Below are 27,398 nucleotides of genomic sequence, written 5' to 3' on the forward strand. Positions count from 1 at the left end.
GGCCCACAACAAGCGGAAGTTTGTTTACATGAGAAAAAGTGGGCTCGAGGCCACAGAAGCGGCTCCTCTCTGCTCCGATCGCCCGGTCAGGAGAATGTCTTGCATGAAGGACTACGTGGACAGAGTGAGCCGCGTTTATGAGCGCTACACGGAGTACGTGAGGAGGAACCCCGCGGCCACGGCGCAGCTGGAGAACACCGTCCGGACTCTGTCCTACCTGATCGCAGGTGAGCCGCGGCTCAGCAGCAGCTTCCGCGGTACCCTTCAATGACCGAGCTGCTTCTAAAGGACACTTTTATTCCGAATCCGCAGGTCGATTTGCTGATTGTCATGAAATATCGGAATTAGGTGAGTTGCTTAGTGCAAAAAAGTCTGCACGTGTGCGCATGCGCGTTGAATGTTTTTTTATTTTGAGGATTTGAGTGAATTCTGTTTTATTACAATGATGAAGGTCTGAAGAAAACTGCTCACATTTAAAAGCTCAGGAAAAAAAACTGTATGTGGATTCAGGAAATGTTTCAGAGAAAAGAAAAAGTCTCCCTGCAGAAAAGCTGCAATTCAAAAATAGCGAGTATATTTGCAAAATAATCGCATTATTTATTTATAATTAGATCACAGTCATTGTAATACATTATTTAAATGTGTGAAACAGCTGATATTGTACTATAGCTTGTAGTTATTTTTTGTTTTGATTTAGTTTAATCTAATGTCTTAGCTAATTAACTAAAACTGTAATCTGAAACAAAGTTGAATAAACGAGCATTTACTGATAAAACTGCAGTATTTTTTAGTGTCCAAATAGAAGGAAGAACAATGACAGACACAGCTGGAAGTGTCTACAGGGCTGAAAAAGTGTCACAAATATCAAAGCTCTGAAAAATGCTTTAGCTGAACGTTTATTCTTCACTAGGAAAGAGTTTGTAAAGAATACATTCTATTTAAGTTTGTACACTACATTCAGTTGTATAAATAAAATCTCCAAAAACGGCAAAAGTAAAAGTACGATAAAAGAACCTCCTGAATGTTTGGGAACCAGAGCTGAAAGCTGCTTCTGGAAAACGTTTATGTTTCTGTTCAGAAACACAGAAGAAGATCTGAAATAAAAATCCCACAAAGAACAGAACATGTTAGCTTTATGACACCAGCAGGGATGGATGGATGATGGATGGATGCATGGATGGATGATGGATGGATGGATGATGGATGGATGCATGGATGGATGATGATGGATGGATGCATGGATGGATGGATGATGGATGGATGGATGGATGATGGATGGATGGATGGATGATGGATGGATGCATGGATGGATGGATGATGGATGGATGGATGGATGATAGATGGATGGATGATAGATGGATGGTGGATGGATGAAGGAAGAAGGTTGGATGATGGATGGGTGAAGGATGGATGGATCATGGATGGATGGATGGATGGATGGAGGATGGATGGATGGATGATGGATGGATGCATGGATGGATGGATGGATGGATGATGGATGGATGGATGGATGATAGATGGATGGATGATAGATGGATGGTGGATGGATGAAGGATGAAGGTTGGATGATGGATGGGTGAAGGATGGATGGATGATGGATGGATGGATGGATGGAGGATGGATGGATGGATGCATGGATGGATGGATGGATGATGGATGGATTGATGGATGGATGGATGATAGATGGATCATGGATGGATGAAGGATGAAGGTTGGAGGTTGGATGGGAGAAGGATGGATGGATGATGGATGGATGGATGGATGGATGATATATGGATGATGGTTAGATGGATGGATGATAGATGGATGGATGATAGATGGATGGTGGATGGATGGATGATGGAGGATGGATGGATGCATGGATGGATGGATGAAGGATGAAAGTTGGATGATGGATGGATGGGTGAAGGATGTAAGTTGGATGATGGAGGGATGGATGAAGGATGATGGATGGATGATTGATGGATGATGGATGGATGGATGAAGGTGGATGGATGGATGATGGATGGATGGATGATAGATGGATGATGGAGGGATCGATGATGGATGATGGAGGGATGGATGATGGATGGATGATGATCGATGGATGACAGATGGATGATGGAGGGATGGATGATGGATAGATGGTGGATGGATGGATGGATGGATGATAGATGGATGGTGGATGGATGAAGGATGAAGGTTGGATGATGGATGGGTGAAGGATGGATGGATGATAGATGGATTGATGGATGGATGGAAGATGGATGGATGCATGGATGGATGGATGGATGGAAGATGGATGGATGCATGGATGGATGGATGGATTGATGAATGGATGGATGATAGATGGATGGATGATAAATGGATCGTGGATGGATGAAGGGTGAAGGTTGGAGGTTGGATGGGTGAAGGATGGATGGATGATGATGGATAGATGGATGGATGATAGATGGATGGATGATAGATGGATGGATGATGGAGGATGGATGGATGCATGGATGGATGATGGATGGATGATAGATGGATGGATGAAGGATGAAAGTTGGATGATGGATGGATGGATGGATGCATGGATGAAAGTTGGATGATGGAGGGATGGATGAAGGATGATGGATGGATGGATGGATAATGGATGATGGATGATAGATGGATGATGGATGGATGGATGGATGGATGGATGATGGATGGATGATGGATGGATGATGGATGGATGGATGAAGGTGGATGGATGGATGATGGATGGATGGATGATAGATGGATGATGGAGGGATCGATGATGGATGATGGAGGGATGGATGATGGATGGATGATGATGGATGGATGATGGATGGATGGATGATTGATGGATGGATGATGATGGATGGATGACAGATGGATGATGGAGGGATGGATGATGGATAGATGGTGGATGGATGGATGATGGATGGATGATGGATGGATGGATGATAGATGGATGATGGATGGATGCATGGATGAAGGATGATGGATGGATGGATGATGGATGGATGAAGGATGATGGATGGATGGATGAAGGATGGATGGATGGAGGATGGATGCATGGATGGATGCATGGATGGATGGATGAAGGATGATGGATGGATGGATGATGGATGGATTATGGATGATGGAAGGCTGGATGATAGATGGCTGGATGCATGGATGGATGATGGATGGATGGATGGATGATGGATGGATGGATGGATGAAGGATGATGAATGGATGGATGATGGAGGGATGGATGATGGATGGATGGATGAAGGATGAAAGTTGGATGATGGAGGGATGGATGAAGGATGATGGATGGATGATAGATGGATGGATTGATGATAGATGATAGATGGATGATGGATGGATGGATGAAAGAGGATGGATGGATGGATGATGGATGGATGGAGGATGGATGATGGAGGGATCGATGATGGATGATGGAGGGATGGATGATGATGGATTGATGATGATGGATGGATGATGGATGGATGTATGATGGATGGATGGATGATGCAGGGATGGATGATGGATGGATGGATGACAGATGGATGATGGATGGATGGATGATGGATAGATGGTGGATGGATGGATGATGGATGGATGATGGATGATAAATGGATGATGGATGGATGATGGAGGATGGATGGATGCATGGATGAATGATGGATGGATGATAGATGGATGGATGAAGGATGAAAGTTGGATGATGGATGGATGGATGCATGGATGAAAGTTGGATGATGGAGGGATGGATGAAGGATGATGGATGGATGATGGATGATGGATGGATGATGGATGATGGATGGATGGATGGATGATGGATGGATGATGGATGGATGAAGGTGGATGGATGGATGATGGATGGATGGATGATGGATGATGGAGAGATGGATGATGGAGAGATGGATGATGGATGGATGATGATGGATGGATGATGGATGGATGGATGGATGATGATGGATGGATGACAGATGGATGATGGAGGGATGGATGATGGATAGATGGTGGATGGATGGATGATGGATGGATGATGGATGGATGGATGGATGATAGATGGATGATGGATGGATGCATGGATGAAGGATGATGGATGGATGGATGATGGATGGATGAAGGATGATGGATGGATGGATGCATGGATGGATGATGCATGGATGGATGATGGATGGAGGATGGATGCATGGATGGATGCATGGATGGATGGATGAAGGATGATGGATGGATGGATGGATGATGGATGGATTATGGATGATGGATGGCTGGATGATGGATGGATGGATGGATGGATGATGGATGGATGGATGGATGGATGATGGAGGGATGGATGATGGATGGATGGATGAAGGATGAAAGTTGGATGATGGATGGATGGTAGAAGGATGAAAGTTGGATGATGGAGGGATGGATGAAAGATGATGGATGGATGATAGATGGATGGATGGATGATGGATGATGGATGGATGGATGGATGGATGATGGATGGATGAAGGAGGATGGATGGATGGATGGATGGATGGATGATGGATGGATGGAGGATGGATGATGGAGGGATCGATGATGGATGATGGAGGGATGGATGATGGATGGATGATGATGGATTGATGATGATGGATGGATGATGGATGGATGTATGATGGATGGATGGATGATGCAGGGATGGATGATGGAGGGATGGATGATGGATAGATGGTGGATAGATGGATGATGGATGGATGATGGATGGATGGATGATAGATGGATGATGGATGGATGATGGATGGATGCATGGATGAAGGATGATGGATGGATGGATGATGGATGGATGAAGGATGATGGATGGATGGATGATGGATGGATAAAGGATGATGGATGGATGGATGGATGAAGGATGGATGGATGCATGGATGCATGGATGGATGATGGATGGATGGATGAAGGATGATGGATGGATGGATTATGGATGATGGATGGCTGGATGATAGATGGCTGGATGCATGGATGGATGATGGATGGATGGATGATGGATGGATGGATGATGGATGGATGGATGAAGGATGGATGATGGAGGGATGGATGATGGATGGATGGATGAAGGATGAAAGTTGGATGATGGATGGATGGGTGAAGGATGAAAGTTGGATGATGGAGGGATGGGTGAAGGATGAAAGTTGGATGATGGAGGGATGGATGATGGATGGATGATAGATGGATGATGGATAGATGGATGGATGATAGATGGATGGTGGATGGATGGATGATGGAGGATGGATGGATGCATGGATGGATGGATGATGAAAGTTGGATGATGGATGGATGGATGAAGGATGATGGATGGATGATGGATGGATGGATGAAGGTGGATGGATGGATGATGGATGGATGGATGATAGATGGATGATGGAGGGATCGATGATGGATGATGGAGGGATGGATGATGGATGGATGATGATGGATGGATGACAGATGGATGATGGAGGGATGGATGATGGATAGATGGTGGATGGATGGATGATGGATGGATGATGGATGGATGGATGGATGGATGATAGATGGATGGATGATAGATGGATGGTGGATGGATGAAGGATGAAGGTTGGATGATGGATGGGTGAAGGATGGATGGATGATAGATGGATGGATGGATGGATGGAAGATGGATGCATGGATGGATGGATGGATGATGGATGGATTGATGGATGGATGGATGATAGATGGATGATGGATAGATGGATGGATGATAGATGGATGATGGATGGATGATAGATGGATGGATGAAGGATGAAAGTTGGATGGATGATGGAGGATGGATGGATGCATGGATGGATGATGGATGGATGATAGATGGATGGATGAAGGATGAAAGTTGGATGATGGATGGATGGATGGATGCATGGATGAAAGTTGGATGATGGAGGGATGGATGAAGGATGATGGATGGATGGATGGATAATGGATGATGGATGGATGATGGATGGATGATGGATGGATGATGGATGGATGGATGATGGATGGATGGATGATAGATGGATGATGGAGGGATCGATGATGGATGATGGAGGGATGGATGATGGATGGATGATGATGGATGGATGATGGATGGATGGATGATGGATGGATGATGATGGATGGATGACAGATGGATGATGGAGGGATGGATGATGGATAGATGGTGGATGGATGGATGATGGATGGATGATGGATGGATGGATGATAGATGGATGATGGATGGATGCATGGATGAAGGATGATGGATGGATGGATGATGGATGGATGAAGGATGATGGATGGATGGATGAAGGATGGATGGATGCATGGATGGATGATGCATGGATGGATGATGGATGCATGGATGGATGCATGGATGGATGGATGAAGGATGATGGATGGATGGATGATGGATGGATTATGGATGATGGATGGATTATGGATGATGGATGGCTGGATGATAGATGGCTGGATGCATGGATGGATGATGGATGGATGGATGGATGGATGGATGATGGATGGATGGATGGATGGATGAAGGATGATGAATGGATGGATGATGGAGGGATGGATGATGGATGGATGGATGAAGGATGAAAGTTGGATGATGGATGGATGGGTGAAGGATGAAAGTTGGATGATGGAGGGATGGATGAAGGATGATGGATGGATGATAGATGGATGGATTGATGATGGATGATGGATGGATGGATGGATGATGGATGGATGGATGGATGAAGGAGGATGGATGGATGGATGATGGATGGATGGAGGATGGATGATGGAGGGATCGATGATGGATGATGGAGGGATGGATGATGGATGGATGATGATGGATGGATGATGATGGATGGATGATGGATGGATGTATGATGGATGGATGGATGATGCAGGGATGGATGATGGATGGATGGATGACAGATGGATGATGGAGGGATGGATGATGGATAGATGGTGGATGGATGGATGATGGATGGATGATGGATGGATGGATGATAAATGGATGATGGATGGATGATGGAGGATGGATGGATGCATGGATGAATGATGGATGGATGATAGATGGATGGATGAAGGATGAAAGTTGGATGATGGATGGATGGATGGATGCATGGATGAAAGTTGGATGATGGAGGGATGGATGAAGGATGATGGATGGATGATGGATGGATGGATGATGGATGATGGATGATAGATGGATGATGGATGGATGGATGGATGATGGATGGATGATGGATGGATGAAGGTGGATGGATGGATGATGGAGGGATCGATGATGGATGATGGAGAGATGGATGATGGATGGATGATGATGGATGGATGGATGATGGATGGATGATGATGGATGGATGACAGATGGATGATGGAGGGATGGATGATGGATAGATGGTGGATGGATGATGGATGGATGGATGATAGATGGATGATGGAGGGATGGATGATGGATGGATGCATGGATGAAGGATGATGGATGATGGATGGATGAAGGATGATGGATGGATGGATGAAGGATGGATGGATGCATGGATGGATGATGCATGGATGGATGATGGATGGAGGATGGATGCATGGATGGATGCATGGATGGATGGATGAAGGATGATGGATGGATGGATGGATGATGGATGGATTATGGATGATGGATGGCTGGATGATGGAGGGATGGATGATGGATGGATGGATGAAGGATGAAAGTTGGATGATGGATGGATGGTAGAAGGATGAAAGTTGGATGATGGAGGGATGGATGAAGGATGATGGATGGATGATAGATGGATGGATGGATGATGGATGATAGATGGATGATGGATGGATGGATGGATGATGGATGGATGATGGATGGATGAAGGAGGATGGATGGATGGATGATGGATGGATGGAGGATGGATGATGGAGGGATGGATGATGGATAGATGGTGGATGGATGGATGATGGATGGATGATGGATGGATGGATGATAAATGGATGATGGATGGATGATGGATGGATGAAGGATGATGGATGGATGGATGATGGATGGATAAAGGATGATGGATGGATGGATGGATGATACATGGCTGGATGGATTATGGATGATGGATGGATGGATGAATGATGATGGATGGATGATGGATGGATGTATGATGGATGGATGGAGGGATGGATGATGGATGGATGGATGACAGATGGATGATGGAGGGATGGATGATGGATAGATGGTGGATGGATGATGGATGGATGATGGATGGATGATGGATGGATGATGGATGGATGGATGATGGATGGATGAAGGATGATGGATGGATGGATGCATGGATGCATGGATGGATGATACATGGCTGGATGCATGGATGGATGATGGATGCATGGATGGATGGATGAAGGATGATGGATAGATGGATTATGGATGATGGATGGCTGGTTGATAGATGGCTGGATGATAGATGGCTGGATGATAGATGGCTGGATGCATGGATGGATGATGGATGGATGGATGATGGATGGATGGATGAAAGTTGGATGATGGATGGATGGGTGAAGGATGAAAGTTGGATGATGGAGGGATGGGTGAAGGATGAATGTTGGATGATGGATGGATGGATGAAGGATGGATGGATGAAGGAGGATGGATGGATGGATGGATGGATGATGGATGGATGATAGATGGATGATGGAGGGATCGATGATGGATGATGGAGGGATGGATGATGGATGGATGATGATGGATTGATGATGATTGATGTATGATGGATGGATGTATGATGGAGGGATGGATGATGGATGGATGATGGATGGATGGATGACAGATGGATGATGGAGGGATGGATGATGGATGGATGGATGATGGAGGGATGGTGGATGGATGGATGATAGATGGATGATGGATGGATGCATGGATGGATGATGGATGGATGAAGGATGATGGATGGATGGATGATAGATGGATGAAGGATGATGGATGGATGGATGGATGATGGATGGATGGATGCATGGATGCATGGATGGATGATGATGGATGGATGATGGATGGATGGATGATTGATGGATGGATGATGGATGGATGAAGGATGATGGATGGATGGATGGATGAAGGATGGATGGATGCATGGATGGATGATACATGGCTGGATGCATGGATGGATGATGGATGGAGGATGGATGCATGGATGAAGGATGATGGATGGATGGATGATGGATGGATTATGGATGATGGATGGCTGGATGATAGATGGCTGGATGCATGGAAGGATGATGGATGGATGATGGATGGATGATGGAGGGATGGATGATGGATGGATGGATGGATGAAGGATGATGGATGGATGATGGATGGATGATGGAGGGATGGATGATGGATGGATGAAGGATGATGGATGAATGGATGAAGGATGATGGATGGATGGATGATGGATGAATGGATGATGGATGATGGATGGATGGGTGGATCGATGATGGATGGATGATGGATGGATGGATGATGGATGGATGATGGATGGATTGATGATGATTGATGTATGATGGATGGATGGGTGGATCGATGATGGATGTATGATGGAGGGATGGATGATGGATGATGGATGGATGGATGACAGATGGATGATGGAGGGATGGATGATGGATGGATGGATGATGGTGGATGGATGGATGATAGATGGATGATGGATGGATGGGTGGATCGATGATGGATGTATGATGGAGGGATGGATGATGGATGGATGATGGATGGATGGATGACAGATGGATGATGGAGGGATGGATGATGGATGGATGGATGATGGTGGATGGATGGATGATAGATGGATGATGGATGGATGATGGATGGATGCATGGATGGATGATGGATGGATGAAGGATGATGGATGGATGGATGATAGATGGATGAAGGATGATGGATGGATGGATGGATGATGGATGGATGGATGCATGGATGATAGATGGATGAAGGATGATGGATGGATGAATGATGATGGATGAATGGATGAAGGATGATGGATGAATGGATGAATGGATGAAGGATGATGGATGGATGGGTGGATGGATGATGGATGGATGATGGATGGATGGATGATGGATGGATGATGGATGGATGAAGGATGATGGATGGATGGATGATAGATGGATGAAGGATGATGGATGGATGAATGATGATGGATGGAAGGATGATGGATGAATGGATGAAGGATGATGGATGGATGGGTGGATGGATGATGGATGGATGATGGATGGATGGATGATGGATGGATGATGGATGGATGGATGATGGATGGATTGATGATGATTGATGTATGATGGATGGATGTATGATGGAGGGATGGATGATGGATGGAAGATGGATGGATGATGGATGGATGGATGGATGACAGATGGATGATGGAGGGATGGATGATGGATGGATGGATGATGGTGGATGGATGGATGATGGATGGATGCATGGATGGATGATGGATGGATGGATGATGGATGGATGGATGAAGGATGATGGATGGATGATGGATGATGATGGATGGATGATGGATGGATGGATGATTGATGGATGGATGATGGATGGATGAAGGATGATGGATGGATGGATGGATGAAGGATGGATGGATGCATGGATGGATGATACATGGCTGGATGCATGGATGGATGATGGATGGAGGATGGATGCATGGATGGATGCATGGATGAAGGATGATGGATGGATGGATGATGGATGGATTATGGATGATGGATGGCTGGATGATAGATGGCTGGATGCATGGAAGGATGATGGATGGATGATGGATGGATGATGGAAGGATGGATGATGGATGAAGGATGATGGATGGATGATGGATGGATGATGGAGGGATGAAGGATGATGGATGAATGGATGAAGGATGATGGATGGATGGATGATGGATGAATGGATGATGGATGATGGATGGATGGATGAATGATGATGGATGGATGAATGATGATGGATGAATGGATGAAGGATGATGGATGAATGGATGAAGGATGATGGATGGATGGGTGGATGGATGATGGATGGATGATGGATGGATGATGGATGGATGCATGGATGGATGAAGGATGATGGATGATGGATGGATGAAGGATGATGGATGGATGGATGGATGATACATGGCTGGATGCATGGATTGATGATGGATGCATGGATGGATGGATGAAGGATGATGGATGGATGGATTATGGATGATGGATGGCTGGATGATAGATGGCTGGATGCATGGATGGATGATGGATGGATGGATGGATGGATGATGGATGGATGAAAGTTGGATGATGGATGGATGGGTGAAGGATGAAAGTTGGATGATGGAGGGATGGGTGAAGGATGAAAGTTGGATGATGGATGGATGGATGGATGGATGATGGATGGATGAAGGAGGATGGATGGATGGATGGATGATGGATGGATGATAGATGGATGGAGGGATTGATGATGGATGATGGAGGGATGGATGATGGATGGATGATGATGGATTGATGATGATTGATGTATGATGGATGGATGTATGATGGAGGGATGGATGATGGATGGATGATGGATGGATGGATGACAGATGGATGATGGATGATGGAGGGATGGATGATGAATGGATGGATGATGGATGGATGGTGGATGGATGATAGATGGATGATGGATGGATGATGGATGGATGATGGATGGATGAAGGATGATGGATGGATGGATGATAGATGGATGAAGGATGATGGATGGATGCATGGATGCATGGATGGATGATGGATGATGATGGATGGATGATGGATGGATGGTGGATGGATGGATGATAGATGGATGATTGATGGATGGATGATGGATGGATGGATGGATGAAGGATGGATGGATGCATGGATGGATGATACATGGCTGGATGCATGGATGGATGATGGATGGAGGATGGATGCATGGATGGATGCATGGATGAAGGATGATGGATGGATGGTTGGATGGATGGATGGATGGTTGGATGGATTGATGGATGGATACATGGATGGATGGTTGGATGGTGGATGGATGGATGATGGATGGATGATGGATGGATGGATGATAAATGGATGATGGATGGATGATGGATGGATGAAGGATGATGGATGGATGGATGATGGATGGATAAAGGATGATGGATGGATGGATGATGGATGGATAAAGGATGATGGATGGATGGATGATGGAGGATGGATGGATGCATGGATGAATGATGGATGGATGATAGATGGATGGATGAAGGATGAAAGTTGGATGATGGATGGATGGATGGATGCATGGATGAAAGTTGGATGATGGAGGGATGGATGAAGGATGATGGATGGATGATGGATGGATGGATGATGGATGATAGATGGATGATGGATGGATGGATGGATGGATGATGGATGGATGATGGATGGATGAAGGTGGATGGATGGATGATGGATGGATGGATGATGGAGGGATCGATGATGGATGATGGAGAGATGGATGATGGATGGATGATGATGGATGGATGATGGATGGATGGATGGATGATGGATGGATGATGATGGATGGATGACAGATGGATGATGGAGGGATGGATGATGGATAGATGGTGGATGGATGGATGATAGATGGATGATGGAGGGATGGATGATGGATGGATGCATGGATGAAGGATGATGGATGATGGATGGATGAAGGATGATGGATGGATGGATGAAGGATGGATGGATGCATGGATGGATGATGCATGGATGGATGATGGATGGAGGATGGATGCATGGATGGATGCATGGATGGATGGATGAAGGATGATGGATGGATGGATGGATGGATTATGGATGATGGATGGCTGGATGATGGATGGATGGATGGATGGATGGATGATGGAGGGATGGATGATGGATGGATGGATGAAGGATGAAAGTTGGATGATGGATGGATGGTAAAAGGATGAAAGTTGGATGATGGAGGGATGGATGAAGGATGATGGATGGATGATAGATGGATGGATGGATGATGGATGATAGATGGATGATGGATGGATGGATGGATGATGGATGGATGATGGATGGATGAAGGAAGATGGATGGATGGATGATGGATGGATGGAGGATGGATGATGGAGGGATCGATGATGGATGACGGAGGGATGGACGATGGATGGATGATGATGGATGGATGATGGATGGATGTATGATGGATGGATGGATGATGCAGGGATGGATGATGGATGGATGGATGACAGATGGATGATGGAGGGATGGATGATGGATAGATGGTGGATGGATGGATGATGGATGGATGATGGATGGATGGATGATAAATGGATGATGGATGGATGATGGATGGATGATGGATGGATGAAGGATGATGGATGGATGGATGATGGATGGATAAAGGATGATGGATGGATGGATGATACATGGCTGGATGGATTATGGATGATGGATGGATGGATGAATGATGATGGATGGATGATGGATGGATGTATGATGGATGGATGGAGGGATGGATGATGGATGGATGGATGACAGATGGATGATGGAGGGATGGATGATCGATAGATGGTGGATGGATGATGGATGGATGATGGATGGATGATGGATGGATGATGGATGGATGGATGATGGATGGATGAAGGATGATGGATGGATGGATGCATGGATGCATGGATGGATGATACATGGCTGGATGCATGGATGGATGATGGATGCATGGATGGATGGATGAAGGATGATGGATGGATGGATTATGGATGATGGATGGCTGGTTGATAGATGGCTGGATGATAGATGGCTGGATGATGGATGGATGGATGATGGATGGATGGATGAAAGTTGGATGATGGATGGATGGGTGAAGGATGAAAGTTGGATGATGGAGGGATGGGTGAAGGATGAATGTTGGATGATGGATGGATGGATGAAGGATGGATGGATGAAGGAGGATGGATGGATGGATGGATGATGGATGGATGATAGATGGATGATGGAGGGATCGATGATGGATGATGGAGGGATGGATGATGGATGGATGATGATGGATTGATGATGATTGATGTATGATGGATGGATGTATGATGGAGGGATGGATGATGGATGGATGATGGATGGATGGATGACAGATGGATGATGGAGGGATGGATGATGGATGGATGGATGATGGAGGGATGGTGGATGGATGGATGATAGATGGATGATGGATGGATGCATGGATGGATGATGGATGGATGAAGGATGATGGATGGATGGATGATAGATGGATGAAGGATGATGGATGGATGGATGGATGATGGATGGATGGATGCATGGATGCATGGATGGATGATGATGGATGGATGATGGATGGATGGATGATTGATGGATGGATGATGGATGGATGAAGGATGATGGATGGATGGATGGATGAAGGATGGATGGATGCATGGATGGATGATACATGGCTGGATGCATGGATGGATGATGGATGGAGGATGGATGCATGGATGAAGGATGATGGATGGATGGATGATGGATGGATTATGGATGATGGATGGCTGGATGATAGATGGCTGGATGCATGGAAGGATGATGGATGGATGATGGATGGATGGATGGATGAAGGATGATGGATGGATGATGGATGGATGATGGAGGGATGGATGATGGATGGATGAAGGATGATGGATGGATGGATGATGGATGAATGGATGATGGATGGATGGGTGGATCGATGATGGATGGATGATGGATGGATGATGGATGGATTGATGATGATTGATGTATGATGGATGGATGTATGATGGAGGGATGGATGATGGATGGATGATGGATGGATGGATGACAGATGGATGATGGAGGGATGGATGATGGATGGATGGATGATGGTGGGTGGATGGATGATAGATGGATGATGGATGGATGATGGATGGATGCATGGATGGATGATGGATGGATGAAGGATGATGGATGGATGGATGATAGATGGATGAAGGATGATGGATGGATGGATGGATGATGGATGGATGGATGCATGGATGATAGATGGATGAAGGATGATGGATGGATGAATGATGATGGATGAATGGATGAAGGATGATGGATGAATGGATGAAGGATGATGGATGGATGGGTGGATGGATGATGGATGGATGATGGATGGATGGATGATGGATGGATGATGGATGGATGAAGGATGATGGATGGATGGATGATAGATGGATGAAGGATGATGGATGGATGAATGATGATGGATGAATGGATGAAGGATGATGGATGAATGGATGAAGGATGATGGATGGATGGGTGGATGGATGATGGATGGATGATGGATGGATGGATGATGGATGGATGATGGATGGATGGATGATGGATGGATTGATGATGATTGATGTATGATGGATGGATGTATGATGGAGGGATGGATGATGGATGGATGATGGATGGATGGATGACAGATGGATGATGGAGGGATGGATGATGGATGGATGGATGATGGTGGATGGATGGATGATAGATGGATGATGGATGGATGATGGATGGATGATGGATGGATGGATGATGGATGGATGGATGAAGGATGATGGATGGATGATGGATGGATGAAGGATGATGGATGGATGGATGGATGATGGATGCATGGATGCATGGATGGATGATGGATGATGATGGATGGATGATGGATGGATGGATGATTGATGGATGGATGATGGATGGATGAAGGATGATGGATGGATGGATGGATGAAGGATGGATGGATGCATGGATGGATGATACATGGCTGGATGCATGGATGGATGATGGATGGAGGATGGATGCATGGATGGATGCATGGATGAAGGATGATGGATGGATGGATGATGGATGGATTATGGATGATGGATGGCTGGATGATAGATGGCTGGATGCATGGAAGGATGATGGATGGATGATGGATGGATGATGGAAGGATGGATGATGGATGAAGGATGATGGATGGATGATGGATGGATGATGGAGGGATGAAGGATGATGGATGAATGGATGAAGGATGATGGATGGATGGATGATGGATGAATGGATGATGGATGATGGATGGATGGATGAATGATGATGGATGGATGAATGATGATGGATGAATGGATGAAGGATGATGGATGAATGGATGAAGGATGATGGATGGATGGGTGGATGGATGATGGATGGATGATGGATGGATGGATGATGGATTGATGATGGATGGATGCATGGATGGATGAAGGATGATGGATGGATGGATGATGGATGGATGAAGGATGATGGATGGATGGATGGATGATACATGGCTGGATGCATGGATGGATGATGGATGCATGGATGGATGGATGAAGGATGATGGATGGATGGATTATGGATGATGGATGGCTGGATGATAGATGGCTGGATGATAGATGGCTGGATGCATGGATGGATGATGGATGGATGGATGGATGGATGGATGGATGATGGATGGATGAAAGTTGGATGATGGATGGATGGGTGAAGGATGAAAGTTGGATGATGGAGGGATGGGTGAAGGATGAAAGTTGGATGATGGATGGATGGATGATGGATGGATGGATGGATGAAGGAGGATGGATGGATGGATGGATGATGGATGGATGATAGATGGATGGAGGGATTGATGATGGATGATGGAGGGATGGATGATGGATGGATGATGATGGATTGATGATGATTGATGTATGATGGATGGATGTATGATGGAGGGATGGATGATGGATGGATGATGGATGGATGGATGACAGATGGATGATGGATGATGGAGGGATGGATGATGAATGGATGGATGATGGATGGATGGTGGATGGATGATAGATGGATGATGGATGGATGATGGATGGATGATGGATGGATGAAGGATGATGGATGGATGGATGATAGATGGATGAAGGATGATGGATGGATGCATGGATGCATGGATGGATGATGGATGATGATGGATGGATGATGGATGGATGGTGGATGGATGGATGATAGATGGATGATTGATGGATGGATGATGGATGGATGGATGGATGAAGGATGGATGGATGCATGGATGGATGATACATGGCTGGATGCATGGATGGATGATGGATGGAGGATGGATGGATGAAGGATGATGGATGGATGATGGATGGATGGTTGGATGGATGGATGGATGGATGGATGGATTGATGGATGGATACATGGATGGATGGTTGGATGGATGGTTGGATGGATGGATGGATGGATGGTTGGATGGATGAATGGTTGGATGAAGGATGGATGGATGCATGGATGGATGATACATGGCTGGATGCATGGATGGATGATGGATGGAGGATGGATGCATGGATGGATGCATGGATGAAGGATGATGGATGGATGGATGATGGATGGATTATGGATGATAGATGGATGGATGAAGGATGATGGATGGATGATGGATGGATGATGGATGGATGAAGGATGATGGATGAAGGATGATGGATGGATGGATGATGGATGATGGAGGGATGGATGGATGGATGAATGATGATGGATGGATGAATGATGATGGATGAATGGATGAAGGATGATGGATGGATGGATGAATGGAAGGATGATGGATGGATGATGGATGGATGATGGAGGGATGGATGATGGATGGATGGATGAAGGATGATGGATGGATGATGGATGGATGATGGATGGATGAAGGATGATGGATGAAGGATGATGGATGGATGGATGATGGATGATGGATGAATGGATGATGGATGATGGATGGATGAATGATGATGGATGGATGAATGATGATGGATGAATGGATGAAGGATGATGGATGGATGGATGAATGGTGATGGATGAATGGATGAATGGATGAAGGATGATGGATGATGGATGGATGAATGATGATGGATGGATGATGGATGGATGATGGATGGATGGATGAATGATGATGGATGAATGGATGAAGGATGATGGATGATGGATGGATGGATGATGGATGGATGATGGATGGATGCATGGATGGATGATGGATGGATGGATGATGGATGGATGGATGAAGGATGATGGATGATGGATGATGAAGGATGATGGATGGATGATGGATGGGTGAAGGATGGATGGATGGATGATGGATGGATGGATGATAGATGAAGGATGAAGGTTGGATGATGGATGGGTGAAGGATGGATGGATGATGGATGGATGGATGATGGATGGATGATGGATGGATGGATGAAGGATGATGGATGATGAAGGATGATGGATGGATGATGGATGGGTGAAGGATGGATGGATGATGGATGGATGGATGGATGGATGAAGGATGACGGATGGATGATGGATGATGAAGGATGATGGATGGATGGATGCATGGATGGATGCATGGATGGATGATGGATGATGAAGGATGATGGATGATGAAGGATGATGGATGGATGATGGATGGGTGAAGGATGGATGGATGATGGATGGATGGATGATAGATGAAGGATGAAGGTTGGATGATGGATGGGTGAAGGATGGATGGATGATGGATGGATGGATGGATGATGGATGATGGATGGATGATGAAGGATGATGGATGGATGATGGTTGGATGGATGGATGAAGGATGATGGATGATGGATGATGAAGGATGATGGATGGATGATGGATGGGTGAAGGATGGATGGATGATGGATGGATGGATGGATGATGGATGAATGGATGAAGGATGATGGATGGATGATGGATGATGAAGGATGATGGATGGATGGATGCATGGATGGATGGATGGATGATGGATGAAGGATGAAGGTTGGATGATGGATGGGTGAAGGATGGATGGATGATGGATGGATGAAGGATGGATGCATGGATGGATGATGGATGGATGGATGGATGAAGGATGATGGATGGATGGATGATGGATGGATGGATGAAGGATGATGGATGGATGATGGATGGATGAAGGATGATGGATGGATGATGGATGGATGAAGGATGATGGATGGATGAAGGATGATGGATGGATGGGTGGATGGATGCATGGATGGATGCATGGATGGATGATGGATGGATGGATGAAGGATGATGGATGGATGATGGATGGATGGATGATGGATGAATGGATGAAGGATGGATGGATGGATGAAGGATGGATGATGGAGGGATGGATGGATGGATGATGGATGGATGGATGAATGGATGAAGGATGATGGATGGATGATGGATGGATGGATGGATGGATGGATGGATGGATGGATGATGGATGGATGGATGGATGATGGATGGATGAAGGATGGATGATGGAGGGATGGATGGATGGATGGATGAAGGATGATGGATGGATGGGTGGATGGATGCATGGATGGATGCATGGATGGATGCATGGATGGATGAAGGATGAAGGATGATGGATGGATGATGGATGGATGGATGGATGATGGATGGATGAAGGATGGATGAATGGATGATGGATGATGGATGGATGGATGAATGATGATGGATGAATGGATGAAGGATGATGGATGGATGGATGAAGGATGGATGATGGATGGATGATGGATGGATGGATGGATGATGGATGGATGAAGGATGGATGAATGGATGAAGGATGATGGATGGATGAATGATGATGGATGAATGGATGAAGGATGATGGATGGATGGATGAAGGATGATGGATGGATGGATGATGGATGCTTCATCCATCCAGGCACCGTAGGTGCAGACTGACCTCCATGCTCCTTCTTCCAGTCTACTCCACCTCCAACCTCCTGGTTCTGTTCAATGACAGCATCCTGCGGAAAGGCCTTGGCCGGTCTCTGCCCGCGGTGAGCCTCTTCTCTGTCCAGGAAAATGCCGTCATCCTTCCTGACTTGAAACCGCGTGACGCCATGATTCAGAGCCGTGTGCTGCAGCCACATGCATGTGAACGTGTACCTTCTGCTGCTTTCCTCACATGACCCGACCGTCCTCCTGCAGTCCGTGTCCCAGCAGAGGATCCTGACTTGGCTGTCGGTTCTGGAGTACGTGGAGGTTTTCCTGGAGATGGGGGCCTGTAAGCTGTGGGGGGAAGTGGGCCGCTGGCTGGTGATCGGACTCATTCAGATCTGGAAGTACGCCCTCCTCCTCCTCCGTCTCCCAGCTGGTTGTTGGATGAAGCAGCTTTAAAGTTTCACTTCCTGCCTGAAGCTGGTTTGAAAATGAAATGACCTGGAGCCAAATCAGTTCCCCATCTGACCAATAGATGGCTTTAACATCATCAGGCCACGCCCCGTTTAGTCCAGCGTAACATTGTTCAGTCTGAGGACAGAAACAGCAGTTTAGCCTAGAGACCTGGAACAGCCTTAGGGGGCGTGTCCAACGTGTCCTCCTTCCCTCAGGAATGAAGCCTTTCGGTCCAGCTTCATGTTTTTCAGCCACATTTTCCTAAAAACCTCCCAGTAGATCAGCTCTTTGTGCAAAAACATCAAAGGAAGGGAGGCTCTGGGGAAAAAGTCCAGGAGAATCATCCAGAGAAAGAAAGGTGGCATTCTGAATCTTCACTTTTGGTGGTACTTTCAAAATAAAAGCTGACCTGGTGGCTCCAACCAACAGCAGGTGTAACCAACCTCTGATCTTAATAGTAAAAGTTTCAAACAGTTGATGACTTTTTAGTTTGCTAATTGTGGAAGTTGAAAGAAATCCTTGTTTGGACCCAGAAGATGGTTCTTTACTGTTCTTTACTGGATGTTTGTCTTTTTGTCCACAACATGAAAGAATGTTGTTGTCGGACGCGTCCAGCCTCTGCTTCCTGTTGGAGCACTAACACTTCCTGTCTGTCGTCTGCAGGGCGGCGCTCCGGCTGGTTCTGCTCCTGCTGTACAAGTCTGGCCTGCAGACGTCTCCCCCCATAGTTCCCCTGGACAGAGGCGCAGAGTGTGTCGGTGAAGGTCGGTTCCTTTCTCCCAGCTCAGGGATTCAAACCTTCCTGTTCTAAACGTTAGTCTGAACCTGCCGGGCCTTCTGAGCCCTCGCCGTCGGCGTCTTCAACGGATGGACATCAGGATCTTCTTGATGGATGAATGTTGGGCTGGTCTAGGGCGGGTTCTGGTTTCCAGAACCTCTAATGAGATGGCATCCATGTCCACAGATGACGGCGGGCAGCAGGAGGACGCCGGCTTTGTGGGTCGGAGGTCGGGCCGTGTCATCAGACCCCTCAGCAGCGGTGAGTCCTGAGGAAGTCTGCAGGAGCTGCAGCTCCAGGAGGAGCAACTGGAGCCAGAGCAGTTCACCATCTGGCCACAAGGCGGCGAGCTCCACCATCAGGTCCATTCAGTGTTGGCGTGACCCAAACGTGAACCGGAAGTCAAACGTTAATGGGATTTGGTTCTCATTAGTGAAAAGGGGGGCATGTTTCTTTAAGGGGGGGTGAGTGGACCTATAGGGGTCTCTATCAACCCCCCCTCTGTGTTAGTACCTGTAATCAGCCCTTTTTGGAGCAGAGCTGAGGTGGGCGGAGCAATCTTTGGTCAGTATTTCATCCGCCGTGGTTTTGAGTAAAGGTCAGCCGGGGTCACGCGTCTGTGGTGACATCGCCGGTGGTCCTGACCCGTTCAGCGCTGCAGCCATGTTGACGCGCGATGACATCATGAATCGTTTCTAAGCGTGTTTGTCCTCATGTAGCTCTAGAGAGCTCAGGATTGGACGGTTAAGGAAAAAGCGGACAACAACAAATCTGTGGTAGTTACTAAAAGTACCAGAAAACATGCAGCTTCTTCTTTCTGATGTCAGATTGGATGGTTTTGTATTGGGGGGGCTTTGGAACCGGCCCCCTAGTGGTCGCACTGTGAGGCGCTTTAGCTCCAATGGTTTGAACCATGGACTGTACGTACGAACTGGACTGAGTGACATCATCTGTAGAAAACGCTTCACTTCTAACTCCAACCAAAAAGGTTGTGTTTTCACATGCGGACGCCGCCATGTTGGAGCCAGAAATCGTCAGTGAGCTGTGATTGGTCCAAGTCAGTCTGAGTCATTGTTTCTATGGCAACCGCTCTCACCAGTCAGGACTGAGCTTGTTGGAAGGCCACGCCCCTGCCACTCGACAGCGGTTACATGAAATCTGTCAAATGTTCTGAATGTTGGGGCCAGCAGGCTCCACCTACTTTTACTGAGACATCCGATTGGTCAGTTTATACCTCAAATAACTTGAACTACAGAAAAGTATTTCAAAAGTATCAGATCCAGAACGGTTCTTCTGACCAATAGAAGGACTGAGGAACAGAGGTTTAGTTCTCTATAGACATCTGTGGGATTTTGGTTTCATGGAGCCACTTCCTGTTTGGAACGAGGGGGGAGGAGTCACTCAGTCCAGTTCTCATATACAGACAATGGTTGTATGTCAGCCTCAGAGCCCATCACACATTTGGTTGAAAACTGTTTCACCAACTTTTCTTATATTTGAGTGCAAAACTGCCCTTAGAAAGGTGGTGTAGCGGCTAGCACTCCGGCCCCACAGTGGGAGGGTCGTGGTTCAAATCCCGGATGGGTGGAGTTTGCATGTTTTCCTTGTTTACCCCAGTTTTGTGGTTGCGCGTGGTTGTGTGTGGTTGTGCGTAGTTGTGCGTGGTTGTGTGTCTCTGGGTGGAGCAGCTAACTGACCCTGAAAGGGATTAGGTGGGTTTAGAAAATGGTCGGGGCTCAGAAGGTGTGGGGTTGGACGAGTGATTGACAGCTGACCTGTGAATGACTGACTGGAACAGCTTTCCTGGATGTGTTCGATCCCCGGACGCCGTTAGAGGGAGAGGCTTGGACGCGGTGTTGTCTGTTGTGTCCATGATGGTAGAGACTGCTGCTCTGAAGAAGTCCAGGAGCCGTCGTTAGGCTCCTATTCATCTAAGCATCTTCTGTTCCTTCTCCTCCCGGTGACGGGACAGCCCCCCCCCTGCAGACGCCTCAGCTGTGGGGAGCACCCACCCCGAAAAGGAGAAGCAGCTCAACACAGAGCTGCAGCCCAACTCCTCTTGGCCTCCTAGAGACGGTTGCAGAGTGCGTGTTCATCGGGCGGCCGCTGGTGCACCGTATCCTTTCTCCTGCAGCAGCAACATGAGGAGGAGGAGGAGGAGGAGGAGGAGGAGGAGGGGGAGGAGGAGGAGGAGGAGGAGGAGGAGGAGGAGGAGCTGCTGCTGCTGCTGTCAGGGGCAGAGAGACGATGACCTCAGTCATTGTAATGCTGCTTCCAGCCACCAGAGGGCCCCGTGTTCCTCCAACAGCAGTCACTTCCTGGATTACAGGGGCTTTCAGCTCCTGTTGGTGATGGGGGGGGCATGGCACACTTTTCTTTCATTTCCTGTCCAAACCCCGCCCCGTCGTCCTCCTCCTCAGCAGTGACTCCTGCTCCCCTTCAGAATGTTGACGTTTTGTTGACTTGGCGTTTTCCTTAAACCCCGCCCCCTACCTGGCCTGCAGTGCTCTGCCTGGGGTTGTGCGGGGCACGGTCCTGGAAGCCGTGGTTCCTGTCCGGGTTCCTGGAGCTGTCCAGGTAAAGGCCGCGTTCCCCCGTCAGTTTTTGAGGGGGGGTGGATTCCTGGCTTCTACTAAAAGCCGTGCGTGGCTAAAGGGGCGGAGCTCTGAATCTCTGTGAGCAGCGGGTCTCCCTCTGTTCTTCTTTCTGTTGAACTGAGCTCTCTGCAGCAGAAAGACGGCGCACAGTCCTGCCGTCTTGATGCCATGGCGAGCTGACGTGGTGCTTGCCTCTGCAGCTTCGGCGTCCTGAGCGACGTGAAGTTTCAGAACCGATGGGAGAAGGCCGAGATGAGGAGGCGGGCTTTCCTGCTGCTGTACTATCTGCTGCGCTCCCCCTTCTATGACCAATACTCCCAGTGAGTGTCACCTCCAGAACGGTTCTCAGCCTGACATACAGGGATTCCCCCACATGACCCCCATCCTAAAGGCACAGCCTCCTGACTACCAGCAGTGTTACGGCGTCCTCTGTGGGACATTTCTACACCTGAAGACCAACCACTGCATGAAGGCCTTTGGGGCCCAGAGAACGCCTGCATAGCTAATGTGAAGGGGGCGGGGCTCTGGGAAGTGTGGTGACAAATCAAAGCATGAGTCTTTTTTCTGGTAGTCAGGGGGGTTTTAGCTGCAGTGATGTGTGAAGCATAGTTTCTACATTTAAAGACATAACCCAGAATCTTGGTTTGGGGTCTGGCTCCACCTGGACGTGGGGGGGGGGGCTTCTTAACTCTGTTCCTTCTCCTGCAGGGAGAAGATTCTCTTCCTGCTCAGACTTCTGGCTGAACATGTTCCAGGAATTGGACTTGTTGCACGTGAGTACCACGAGTCATTTATGAGCATGAACTTTTGCAGAGCTAGTAACCCTCATGCTATCCTAGATGACCCCCCCCCCCTTCCATTGACATGTTCTTCCTACCATGACAAAGGTGGATAAAGGTGGAAAGATTTCATGTAATCCATGGACACCAGTGAAGATCACAAATCATTGAAGAAAAAAGGTTCAGAGCACTGTCTAGTGGGTCTGGATGACCCCACTGTCTAGTGGGTCTAGATGACCCCACTGTCTAGTGGGTCTAGATGACCCAACTCCCAACGTTAAGGTGCCTAGGATAACACAGGGGGTTCAGTCTTTATACCTGTGAATGACGGTTGGCTCCGTTTTTTATCTGCATCCAGAAACGTTTGCAGCAGCTCTCAGTCTTTGCTGGGGGGTGAAGGCCAGCCATCATTGCTGTTAAATGGGACAATGGTGGCTGGCCTTCACTACTGCAGAGCATCCTGTTGAGCAGCGACCTGTGGACTGCTGCAGAGCATGACCCCCCCCCCCCCGTGTGGCTGCTGTTCCTGCAGGTCCTCTGATGGATTACCTCCCCACCTGGCAGAAGATCTACTTCTACAACTGGGGCTGAGCGGCGCTGCAGACCGTCAGCTTCATCTGGACGTGGGCAGAACCTGGATCTGGGAGTCCTCCAGACCTGGAGGCTGGCTGCTCTGTGGGTGGAGTCTGGTCTACATCATGCAGACCGCCGCTCGGATTTGGACTTTAGTGGCGGCGATGCGAGACGCCAAACCACAGCAGAGGATGGTCAAAGAGTGAAGAACACAAACTGAGTTCTGAATCCATTTATTTTTGTAGCCTACAAATAAATACTTTCATTGTTGGGCTCTGCTTGCTGGAGGCTTTCTGGGGGGGTCAGACCTCATCAGGTCTGCCATTACCAGGGAGGGGGCGGTCTGAACATGCTGGAGACATGTTTTCATGGCGGACAGCTGTTTTGGGATGGTTCTGGTGGACCAATTCCTAAATTGGGACTGTGGGTCAAACTTTCTTGTGGTTCTGAAGGGGGGGGGGGGGTGGTTTTATTCAGGGACACACTGAAGCCAGTTCCTACCAGGCCAGTGAAGCGGTTTCAGCGTCCGATGGGCCGACAGGGAGCCATCGGTTCTCATCACAGGAGCCGGGTTTGAATCCACATGAGCTGGTGTTCTGAACGTCACCGCTGAACCGCTGATGCAGGAGTCCAAATCAACACAGAGTTCTGAAGAAGAGAACCTAGAAGGACCTCACTCATCTTGAAAATCTCAGACCAACGGGACGTCCCAGCAGAAGTTTGGTTTTGTCCTCTGATGGTTTCACTTAGGAAAATAAAGTTCAGTCTGACGAGGGAGGAGTCTGCTCCTGGATCCGATGCTGCTCTTCCCTCCAGTACACGCGGGCCAATCAGGAGGCCGGTGGATGGCCTGGGGGCGTGTCCTCCCTCTGGGGGGGCTGCCACTCAGTAGGAGCCGTAGCGATCCTGAAAAAGAGGCGCCTTTGAGCAAACGGCAGCCGTCAGGGAACCGGAGCGTCTGCAGTCTCACCTGGATGGTGTTCATCACGCCGTTCGCCAGGACAGCCATCTTCCCCGCCACGGTTTTCACCCCTTGTTTGAACTGAGCCATGTCTGGCCCTGCGGGGAGCACGCCGTCGTAGCCGGACGTCCTCCCTGACAGGAGGAGGAGGAGCAGGAGGAAGAGTGTCAGCACAAAGGGGCCCCCTTGTTTTTCCCATCAGAACAGCTCACCTTTCTGCTCGCCGTCTTCTCCAAACAGGTCGGCGGAGCTGATGGAGGTGCTGCCAGACAGACTCTCCAGCCGGGTTTTGGCCTCATACTGCAGAGAACACAGAGTCAGCGAGCAGCAGAGGCGGCCGGGCCGGACCGGACCTCCCTGCAGCTCCTCACCTCAGCGCTGCTCTCACGACCAAAGAACATGTCTGAGGAGATGGCCTTGGCGTTGGCAAACTTCTGCCGGGCCTTGCTGGACTCTGACCCAGGAGCGGACGCCTCGGCTTTTCTCCGGCTGGGAAGCCTGGAACAGAGCGCAGACATCAGAACCGAGCGGTCCGGAGAGCAGCGGGCCGGGTCACGGCTGAGGTACCTCTCTCCAACGGGCTGAACACTTGAAATGGTGACCTCCTCTTTGGGCTCCTCCTTCTCCAGGGCCCAGGAGGCGGCGAACGAGGCCGTCCCTCCCTCAGAGTCCCACCGCGATCCGAAGGCGTCTCCCACCGTGAACGGGTTGTCCTTGTATCTGAGCAGAAGACAGGCGTGACTGCGGCTCTGAGGTCCGGACCTCCGTTCAGGAGGTTCTGCTGTCATCCGACATACTTTGGGGGTCCGGAGGTGAAGCCCGGCTCATCGAACATGTCCAGTTTGGAGCGAGAGGAGGACTTGGCTCCAACAGGCGTTTCCTGCTCAATCACCTGCATCTCTGATGTCACGGAGTGAGACACGGCGCTGAAAGCAGAGGCCACACCCCTGACTACACTCAGCCCGTCCTGCTGCCGGCTCCAAAACGGGCCAGAACCTACCTCCTGTTGCCGAAGCCCATGCCCAGCCGCTCCGCCTGCTCCCTCTTCTTCCCCTCCAGGTTCTGGAGCTTCCTGTCCTCCATTTTGCGGTCGATCTCCAGCTCTTTGTAGGCCAGGCGCATGGAGGTGACTCTGCAGCAGAGACGGAGCGTCAGGAGGAGAAAGCGCTCCGAGGACGGACGCCGGGAGGATGTCTTACATGGACTCCTCGGCTTGTTTCTTGGCCACGGCGGCCTGCTCCTCCCTCAGCTTCTCCGCCACCTGAGCCTGCTTCTCCACCTCAGAGAAGCTCTTACTGCTCACCTTCTGGGCGCCCAGACCCTTCTTTGCCCCCAGCTGTTGGGGGGGGGAGGGAGGGGCGTTAGCTGGACCCGTTCTGAGGGATGCTTCTCTGAATACCACATCCGACCATGAGCAGAGTCTACATGGGGGCCCGGCAGATTCTGCACCGTCATGCCTGCAAACCTGTGAAGGGTGGGGCATTAGTCATGTGACACTCACCCCTTTCTTGGCAGCCATGGGCTTCTTCTTTCCAATGATGGAGGACTTCACATCTGCAAGACAAGAGTTCTGTGAACACCGTCAACAGGAAGTCTGAAAGCATCAAACCGTCATCAAGCTGCTGACGCTCAGCGTCTGACCTCTGTTCAAACCCACATGTTCCAGCGTTCTCCTCCAAAAGCTGCCGCTCTGAGGTCCGGTCAGCGCGCTTCGTTTTCGGCTGCGACCTTCACAGAAACGTC

General features: G+C 48.1%; 2 protein-coding genes across 3 annotated transcripts in view; one reads left to right on the plus strand and one right to left on the minus strand.

Annotated features, from left to right (window-relative positions):
- The first annotated feature begins 1 nt into the window (after position 1).
- Positions 2–24,966, plus strand: pex16 (peroxisomal biogenesis factor 16). Its single transcript, XM_023951281.1, has 11 exons — positions 2–227; positions 313–348; positions 19,554–19,630; positions 19,782–19,915; positions 20,631–20,731; positions 20,932–21,006; positions 22,718–22,861; positions 23,250–23,322; positions 23,543–23,662; positions 24,051–24,115; positions 24,654–24,966. The coding sequence occupies exons 1-11, from the start codon at positions 29–31 to the stop codon at positions 24,710–24,712; spliced, it is 1,083 nt and encodes a 360-aa protein (XP_023807049.1). The 5' UTR covers positions 2–28; the 3' UTR covers positions 24,713–24,966.
- arfgap2 (ADP ribosylation factor GTPase activating protein 2) overlaps positions 24,912–27,398 on the minus strand; it is a 9,994-nt gene continuing 7,507 nt past the window's right edge. For both annotated transcript variants that reach the window (XM_020699662.1, XM_004084246.4), the window contains 9 exons: positions 27,157–27,209; positions 26,855–26,991; positions 26,656–26,787; positions 26,453–26,581; positions 26,223–26,375; positions 26,027–26,153; positions 25,868–25,955; positions 25,665–25,789; positions 24,912–25,600 (listed from right to left, as the gene is read on the minus strand). In XM_020699662.1, the coding sequence (XP_020555321.1) occupies positions 25,580–25,600; positions 25,665–25,789; positions 25,868–25,955; positions 26,027–26,153; positions 26,223–26,375; positions 26,453–26,581; positions 26,656–26,787; positions 26,855–26,991; positions 27,157–27,209 (965 nt within the window). In that variant the 3' untranslated portion in view covers positions 24,912–25,579. The remainder of the gene's footprint in view (positions 25,601–25,664; positions 25,790–25,867; positions 25,956–26,026; positions 26,154–26,222; positions 26,376–26,452; positions 26,582–26,655; positions 26,788–26,854; positions 26,992–27,156; positions 27,210–27,398) is intronic.

The sequence above is a fragment of the Oryzias latipes genome, chromosome 3 (assembly GCF_002234675.1).
Source record: "Oryzias latipes chromosome 3, ASM223467v1".
Classification (NCBI taxonomy): domain Eukaryota; kingdom Metazoa; phylum Chordata; class Actinopteri; order Beloniformes; family Adrianichthyidae; genus Oryzias; species Oryzias latipes.

Excerpts from the sequence above, each read along its gene's own strand:
- pex16 (XM_023951281.1), top strand. The coding sequence starts at position 29 with ATGAGAAAAAGTGGGCTCGAGGCCACAGAAGCGGCTCCTCTCTGCTCC. Across the intron at positions 228-312 it reads TCTGTCCTACCTGATCGCAG|GTCGATTTGCTGATTGTCAT; the intron begins GTGAGCCGCGGC and ends CCGAATCCGCAG. Across the intron at positions 23,663-24,050 it reads TTCTATGACCAATACTCCCA|GGAGAAGATTCTCTTCCTGC; the intron begins GTGAGTGTCACC and ends CTTCTCCTGCAG.